Raw genomic sequence first — 8744 nt, forward strand, 5'->3', positions numbered from 1 at the left:
TTCGCTCCCAGGCTTGCAGGGGTTTCAAAGAAAGGAGTGCTTGTTATTGTCTGCAGGGGAAACCTGAGAGTACTTAGCACAATGGCAAATCCAGGCTCTTAACTCAGATGCATTTAAATGGATAGCCTTCGATTACTGTCTCACCTCTTCAGCCTCCAGCCCCTGGCCAGGTTCTTCAGCCATTCATTCTTGTTGCCTGCCTCACTAGGTTGGGTGAAGTGGTGGTCTAGGACTGCTTGGCTTCATGCTGGTACAGGCCCAGCAGCCGCGAAGCCCAGGGAACATCACTAAGGACCCTCCTTGTCACAGGAGTTTCTAAACAGCGCTGGGACCTGCAGGCTATGTTCGCAGCCACTGCAGAAATACCGACGATGAAGCTGGCTGCTGCTGGCTCCAACGCCCTTTGGACTTTGCAGGCAGTGGTTTCAGTGAAAAGATTTGGGGCTCATTCCATAACTCACATAGCTGCTGCCAGACAGACACCAGAGCTCATAACGCAATTTCCTGAGTATAAAGGCTTAAAAATAAATTGGAAATACAGATTTCATACCGTCCTGGTTCTGGCCGGGATAGAGTTAATTTTCTTAGAAGAAAGCTTAGAAGACTCATAGCCCAGAAACTCCTAGGCCATATCAGCTACCGCGAGTAAACTCTAAGTACCACAGCAGGTCACAGAAGCCCAGGAGATGGCAGCTGCTAACCCCAGCCCCAGCGCTCTGTGGCCCTGCTGCCATGACTGCAGGGGATGGCAAACAAGCTCTTCTTTAAAACATCTCCGCAGCGAGGGGCCAATTAGAGCATCCTGGTCTTACTAGCCTTTTAATGGCAAGCATAAATAGGCCCTTATGTATTCAAATCAGCAACAAATGAGTAGTGAAGATCACAGGATGCCTAAATGACTATACAACATGCTCCATCTGATTGCTGGACAAGGCACTTAAAAGGTTTAGCCATTAGATTTTCTAACTTGTCTAGTCACAGTAACTACTGGTGTAGCTACAGACGGTATTTCAGGTTTGTCTCTTTCAGCATCAAGTTCCCAGTCAGCCATTCCCCCAAAAAAATACACTTGGCAGAGTAGACAACTGCCCTAGATTTTCAGATCAGTGCAAAGGAAGGGCAGAGCTCTTATAGGAAAGCAGCACTTTGAAAGGTCAGCCAGAAGACCACAGGCCAGATTCCAAGAGAAGCTGTGGCCACGTAATTTCTTAAACTTCAGCAGCACAAAGAGGTAGAAATCAGATATAATTCTCTGCCTTAAAAGCAACTCTCCAGGCATGCTGAAGTAGTAAGAAGGGTCAGTGGCTTGAGGTACACAGATGAAACTAATCCTTCTAAACTGCACTTCAATATTGCAAACATGGGCACAGTGGGACCCTGGCTGTCCCAAGGCTCTCACTGCACTTGGCCCACGTGAGTGTTTACCTGTAGAGGTAAATTTGCAATTTCAGTACCTCTGTTTGCACAGCCAAGTGACCACCTTATCTCCAACAAGAACCCTACCACATCGTTTAAGTGTACTTTCAGGAACATGAACCTGTGACTTAAGAGGGGCAGTTTTCCTGGCTTACATCCCTCTGCATTTCAGCCTGCACATCCTAAAGCAATCTACCACAGCACACAGGATCAGAGCATTGCTGCAAGGCTATTGTAACCCCATGTGTGTGACATCCCCCCCCCTTCCACTGCTGGCAACGATAGCACCTCAACTTCACCGCCAGAACAGGAGACCGAAGCATTTCTAAGGCCTCTTAAAACATAGATGAATACTAGACTCGTGCCAGGTTTTGTCTTCTGAAGCAGCATTTTGGCTGCTTCTTTCACCATGATGTGGCTTCAGCCTTTTAAGCAAGTACACTTTAATTATTGCAAAGTCTAATATAGCAAGAAAAATAAATACAATAAATTCCTTGAATAATCCAGAGGTTGTTTGTTTCTAGCAACTAAGCATTGAATAAATGAAATGACAAAGTGCTGCCAACTAGCAGAAGGAGTAAGAAGCAGCTAAGTGCACAAATATTGGCCAGGAAGAAAAGCCACCTATGCAAGAACAACATAAAGGAGGAGCCAAAGATTAAAGTAGTGTTGTTTCTTTAGTCCCACACAAAACTAAGAGCATATGGTACTCAAGTTACACGATAGAAGAGCAAGGCAGATGCTTTCCACTGTGCCCAAAGGGGTTATAAACAGAAAAAAAAAAAAAAAAACCCAACCACCAAACCTAATAGGTAGTGCGGTTTTGGGGTTTCCCTCACCTCCCCAAAAAAGGTTGGGTGTAAAAGGTACAAAAGGAAAACAGATCATAGAAACAAGAATTGTGAGACAAGGGAGGAAAAACAGATATAAAGAATTAGGAGTCACTTTCTCACACATTTTGCACAGAGGAAGTCTTTCTTCATTAACAGAGGAAGAAAGTTATCACACACAAAGCTCTGTAAGAATTCACTGAGGTTATGAACAAAATGTAACAGCCAAGAACCAAGGATGTGAGTTCACTGCTAATTGAAGTATAAAACAAAGGTGCCACCTTCCTTCTCAAATAACCACCTTAAGTCCTTTGCAGAGTAAGAAAAGAATCTGCTTTCGGAATCTAATTGTTATGCATGGCATTACTGTGTACACCTTGATTTGTTTTCTACTGTCATCCACAAGAAAACCCATTTTCCAAAACAGAAATCAGAAGCAAGTTTCAGAGAAAATATATATATTTTAAAAAATCTTTACAATAAGTCAGGAAACATAGGAGCTTGCATACAGTTTATTATAATAACTCAGTTCTCAGCTCCCTACAGTTCAGATAACCCTGGTGACAGTGTTTACAACTTCTAACTTTTGCTTTCACAACTCTGAAGCAAACAATACATTTGAGTGTATTTTACTCTGTGCAAATAAGACAACTTTTGGAATCCTTCAGAAGAAATATCCAAGATTCTGTTTGCAGAGGTCCTTTGTTTCTCAAAGATGATTTATGAGAGTTTTTGTTTTAAGATAAAGTGCTCCTGTCCAGCAGAACCCAAAGGCCTTCAAGAGTTCAGAGAGTAAGTTTAGCTCAGATTAAAAAATAATTGGTCATACAAATTCCAGCTTTCCATGTCCGCTGTACATTCCCCAGTGGACTAGTGAAAGAATTTTATCATTGCTGAGGTCTGAATGTCTCATTTTATCACAGGTCATGCAGCAGTTCTCGTGACCAGTCACAGGCACCATGCATTCCAAGTCCAATTTTGCCACCTGCCCTTTTTTCGAATGATGTCCATGAAAACTGTAGTGCAAACGAGAGAGCATTTGCTGTCGCTGATCTTGCAGTCTCTTGTTTTCACTCCTGAGCATCCTCAAGGCCAGCATGATGAGGAGCACCAAGATTAGCCCACCAGCTATTGGAACAGCAATTACAGCTGCCCTGAACCATAACTCTTTCGAGGAAGTCAATTCTTGCACCTTGGTGATGAGATTCCTGCTGCTGTCATGTTGATATCTGCTCCCTTGTCCTGCAAAGGGGAAAGATGTGAAGCTTATTTCAGGATTTATATATACACTGATTTACATATAAGCACCTCCCTTAAATCCCACACTGACAAGTTGAAGAAGCAACTGCTACACATTGCAGTATCTACAGAAAATATTCCTGTAAAGAAAAAAATTAGTTTCTAAGTCTGTTTGTAATATGGAATTTCTTACCCCAATAGCCAGTTTAACTAGGAACACCACTGCCACTGATTCTTAGACATCGTGTCAAGATGGCAAAGAAACTTCCAATATTAATGCAGACAAAAAGACCTAACTGGCTGAGATGTTATCCTGCATCCAGCCACCTGCTTCTCCCTCTCCTGTCTCTACTTACATTAACAATTAAATCAATAACAGCAGATGCACAAGGTTTTGACTGCAGCTGGCCTGATGGCCAGAAGAGGGGTTTCACTGAAGCTTTATTACCCTACCTGAAGCATCGCCCCTGGAAGGAGACAAAACATCATGTAGTCCTCTGTAATTGCACATATCTTCATGACAGCATTCCAACGTGGACATGGTGGTGGTGCCAGAGTGGTTTTGTGCTTGTTTGGCTTGGCAGATCTCAGCTGTGCTTGCAATAGAGTCCAAGCAGCCATGAGTAAGTGGAGAATGTGTATTCTGAGGATCAAGCAGTCTGGAGAAGCAGGCACTAAGCTCAGATTTGCACATATAGCCAGTTGCAACACAGTGTGCAGCATCACAGTAGCATCTGATTTCACCTAAAAAACAAAAATTGTGCAAGAAAGGTAAGAATTTGGTCCTCTAAGGACACCTTACCATATACCCTTATTAGCCACACGCATCACACAAACTCGGTGCCAGTTTTGAGATACTTCTTTAGGCTGTAGAGCCACAAGAGCTGGGGTTGTTCCCTTTCTCATCACTGTACAGCGCTGAAACCTTAATCCTTGTAAACGCCTTGGGGCACTTGCTTTAATGACTAGTGCTATAGTCCTTTGAATTAAAGCAAGAGCATTTCACTAAAACAGGGACTGGGGGAGGGCTTGGAGGGGGGGCGGGGAAGATCACAGTGGCTTTTTTTTTCCAAGGTAAATAACTAACAAGACCATTTTATAGCTACTTCCACTCGCTGTCAGCAGTTGCATTTAACCACATTTAAAGTGAACTATCAGTTCTAAAAGCTACATACACTTTCAGTCCTAGAAGAAAGTCACATATATGTTTTTAACCATTACTCCAGGACCAGCATTCTATTTTTATAAAAGTAACGTTTCTTTTAATTGCACATAAGCACACAACAAAAATACCAGGCTTAAATATTTATGTGACTCGGAACTGCTGAATTGTTTATTACCTCTCAATACTGCCCAAAATTTAAAAGGTTTATCTAACACCTTATAAAGCTATTAGGTAGAACCATTACCATCTAAGTCTCTCTGTCAGGAAGGTTTTACTGTGTGAAACTGAGCAACTATTTCTAATTTCTAAAGAGAAAATCTTTAACTAGTTCTTCATGCAAAAAGACTTTTTAATATTATAGAAAAAAAAGTTCCAGTTTATAATTATTCTGCTCACCAGAGACAATGACTCTCAACTCAAATGTGAAGTTTTTTAATGGAGTGAAACTGCAAGGCTAAAGGCTCCCCGTTGCCTCTCCCCAGTTTCACATGCAATCCAATATGCAGTAGAAAAGAGGAAACACTTAAGACTGAAAATCCTCTACCGGCTCTATGAAAAATATCAGGAAACCTCAAAAATTTCTGAAGGAAGTGATAAAAAAGTTCCCTTCATAAAATTCTTCATTTTGTGCTCTCCAAAGTGCTCTGGTATGAATTAAACATGTCCTGTGCTGTAGCAAAAACTTACTCTTTCCAGGCAAGTTGCAACTCAAACATAACTCAATGTGCCATCGAGCCAAGGTTTAAGAGGAAGTCAGATTTTGGAGACATCCTTGGAAGAACGAACTTAAAACTACTTCTGGTGTGCCTACTGTACTTGCCACTACAGTAGCACCAAGGCTTTCAAAGCTGACTGAATAGTCAAATGTCCTCCTCCTACAGTCTGCACTACAAAAAAAAAAAAATCAATCTACAGGCTTTTCTGCTGCCACCCCTTCTTATGATGTTACCTACCACCTATACCTAAAAAAAATAAAGCCCAACTGTTCTGCAAGACGTTAAAAAAATCATCCCAAACAAGCTACCTTCCCCTCGTCAGGCTACCTTAATACTTTCCCCAAATGCTACTGCAGGCTCCAGGCCTTGAAGTTCCCGCTGCTCTTTAATAACTCTGCTTAATAGAAGCCAAATGATGGAGTGTCTCACTGTCTCCAGTCCAATCCCCTTGGGGTTTCAGACCAAGTAACCTAATTTTTCATGAATTCACACTCATTGTCATTCAGCATGTCACAGAAAAAGACTCAATCATTTTCTAAGCATTCTATATGAGGTCTCCACCCTACCTTTCTGAAAAAAATAGTTTTCATAATTTTTGCACTGTTAAATTTAAGATGCAAACATGGCACAGTACCAGAGCTGACAGTTCTTTCATGAGTCTCAGCACGGTACGGGAATAAAGAGAAACAATACACATACTTTCATTTCAACTGCTTATACAATCACGTTCAAAAATCCATATTTTACTGCCTTAAGACAATCTTACAAACAAAATCTGACAGGCTAGTCATCAGGTTAATTCAACTGCTTTTTAATTAAAGCCACGTTTTCAGTGAAACAAAATGGACTTTGTATTACTGTATTTCTGTCAATTCATAAAGTTTCTTCCTGTGCTATGCAAAAGGCCAGAAAGGGTATTTAGTATTTTGAAACACTGAACAATGCCCTTCTGTTCCCTCCTCTTTCTTGTTACTGTATGTAGCTATTAAAGAAAAATGTCTGCTTTTAGTCAAGATGGCTACAGGAGAGACTGCAGGCTTCTCTTAAAGCTTTTGAAGTCAACGGCAGCCAGAAGTCTGTGATCCCCTAATTATATCATTATCAGGCACATAGTTTCAGTATCTGCGACTTCACATCACTCAGTCACTCCCAGTTCTGCCCGCTTTGATGGGGCCAGCAGGCTCCCCCCTGCACGCTGCAAGGCTGTTATTTAGGGTTAATTACAGCCTTCCTTCCAAAATAAATAAATACCGTCGCACATCACCACCACGCTAACTTATCCTTTACCCTCCTCCCCGGAGCACGACGATTACCGGCAGCCAGCGGGTCGCCTCTGCCCCCGAGGGCGCTCCCCGGGCGGCCAGACCACAGAGCACAGCCCCCAGCTCCCCCAGAGCACAGCCCCCAGAGCCCCCACAAACCACAGCCCCCTGCGGGCGGGGACAGCGCCGGGCGCGGCTGCCCCTCCGGGACACGGCGGGGCCGTGACTGCCCGGAACCGGCGGCCAGGTGGGAGGGAGGGGCGGGAGGCACAGGCCGGGCGGCTCCGCCGCCAACGCCGCTCACCGCGGGGTCCCGAGACAGCGCCGGGCCCGGCCGCTCTCGGGCGGCAGCCCCCGGGCACCCCGCTCCCTCCGGCACGGCCCCGCGGACGGCGAGCCCCGCAGGCGCCCCGGGTGTCCCGCCGCAGCCCTCACCTCTGGTGAGCAGGACGGCCATGGCGCACAGCTCCAGTTGCAGCCAGATGAAGATGTAGCTGGAATGGCGATCCATTTACACGGCGCCGCTCGCCACAGCCCGCAACGCAGGCACGGCCGAGCCGCCGTCGCCCGCCCCTGCCCGCCGGAGCGCCGAAGAGCCGCTCGCCCGCGGGCAGAGCCGTGGTGCGGCCACCGCTGCTGCGGCGGCGGCGGCGGGCCAGGGGGACGGACCGCGGCTCTCCGCCCTTCCCTCGCAGCTCCGCCGCGGCCGCGGGAGCAGCACCAGCAGCGGCGGCGCGGTGGCGGTGCCCGGCGGGCGCTGTCTCACTGACACGGCGGCGGCAGCGGCGCCCGCCCCGTAAATACGGCCGGAGCCGGGCGCCACTGGGCCACGCCCCGCCGCCCCTGCCCCGCCCCGCTTCCCCATTGGCTGCTCCTGCCGGGATTGGGCGGGGACCCGTTCCACCCCGCCCTCTCCCGGCCCGAGCCCCACCCACGGCGCCCCCGGGCGGCGGCGGCGGCGGCGGCGGGAGCGGGCCGGTCTGTGCGTTCGGCGATGGGCTCTGAGCGCCGGGAGCCCCGGAGACCTGCCGGGAGAGCGGTCGCCGGCGGCACGGAGCGCCCTCGCTCTCCGCCTTAGGTTCAGGGCTCTCCGGGGGCGGGGGAACGGGCTCCGTCGGGTCCCCGAGATAATTCCCTGCGGAGGCAGCAGCGCGGGGTTTCACTAAAAAACATCGTGATGTGACTGCGAGTTCGCGTAGCCGCGATGGATGGATGGACGGACGGACGGACGGACGGACGGACGGACGGGCTGTCCTCAGCCCGGTGACAGGCAGCGCCGGAGCGGAACGAGGCGGTGTCCGAGCCCTCCTGCCCGCCGCCGCTGTCCCGGCGCTGCCGCCAGCCCTGCGTGTCCCGCAGGGCTGCACGAGGGTGCAGAGATGTTTCCCAGGCGGGAACAGCGGCAGTTCCACTGCAGCCGGGGCTTTTTTCCCAAGGTTATGGAAACCCTGCGCCTGGGCTTGGCGCAGCGCGGAGCCGGCAGCCGTCGCCTGGAAGCGCGATGCAGCTGGGCTGTCCATCCCTGGCTCCCCGCCGCTGTCCCAGCCTGGGGTCCACCCTGCGGCTCGGGGGCTCCTGCACCTGCACTCAGCCCCGCAGGGTCTCACCCACTGCTGTCACATCTACGCAGCAAGGGCAGGCCCGTGGTACAGAGCTATTAGCGAATATACCCTGCAGTAACTATTCTCCTTCCAGTATTTCGTTTCCAAGAACAGCTCTTGGGGATGGAAGCACGAGCTGGTGTTCTACCACTGAGCTCCGATACAGCTCCTGTGAGTCCTGTTTAGCTTGGACAGTTTTCCTTCACGTGTTGGTCCTGAAAAAAATGTGCCCCTTAATTAAAATTTCTTTGCTAACTTAGTTTTCTTCTTTCTTTGTTCATTACATTTTATAAGCCTTGATTTCTACAGCACAGACTGTTTCCCATTTATGGGCAAAATGCTTTACATATTTGGGTCCACTAGTAGTATTAAAGTTGTTGGATAATGTGTAGATAATAATAAAAAAAATATTTGAGAATTTTCATTTGAAATTTTTTGTGAGTCTTTAAAGACATTTTCAATAGGGGACATAATACCTCATGTTGGAGACATTCCTCCCTGAAAGAGAAAGGAGG

At 47.7% G+C, this 8744-nt stretch overlaps 1 protein-coding gene across 2 annotated transcripts; it reads right to left on the bottom strand.

Moving 5' to 3' along the window:
* Nucleotides 1-2687: 2687 nt before the first annotated feature.
* On the bottom strand, nt 2688-7383 carry BAMBI (BMP and activin membrane bound inhibitor). 2 transcript variants are annotated; one of them, XM_059841040.1, is made up of 4 exons: nt 7064-7193; nt 5338-5537; nt 3939-4229; nt 2688-3488 (listed from the first exon to the last, which is right to left on the bottom strand). In XM_059841040.1, the coding sequence occupies exons 3-4, from the start codon at nt 4177-4179 to the stop codon at nt 3070-3072; spliced, it is 660 nt and encodes a 219-aa protein (XP_059697023.1). In that variant the 5' UTR covers nt 4180-4229; nt 5338-5537; nt 7064-7193; the 3' UTR covers nt 2688-3069. The 2 variants fall into 2 exon arrangements, with proteins under 2 accessions (XP_059697023.1, XP_059697012.1); XM_059841029.1 differs by lacking the exon at nt 5338-5537 and having other exon boundaries at nt 7064-7383.
* Between the last annotated feature and the right edge of the window lie 1361 nt (nt 7384-8744).

This window comes from Haemorhous mexicanus, chromosome 1 (assembly GCF_027477595.1).
Source record: "Haemorhous mexicanus isolate bHaeMex1 chromosome 1, bHaeMex1.pri, whole genome shotgun sequence".
In the NCBI taxonomy this organism is placed as follows: Eukaryota; Metazoa; Chordata; class Aves; order Passeriformes; family Fringillidae; genus Haemorhous; species Haemorhous mexicanus.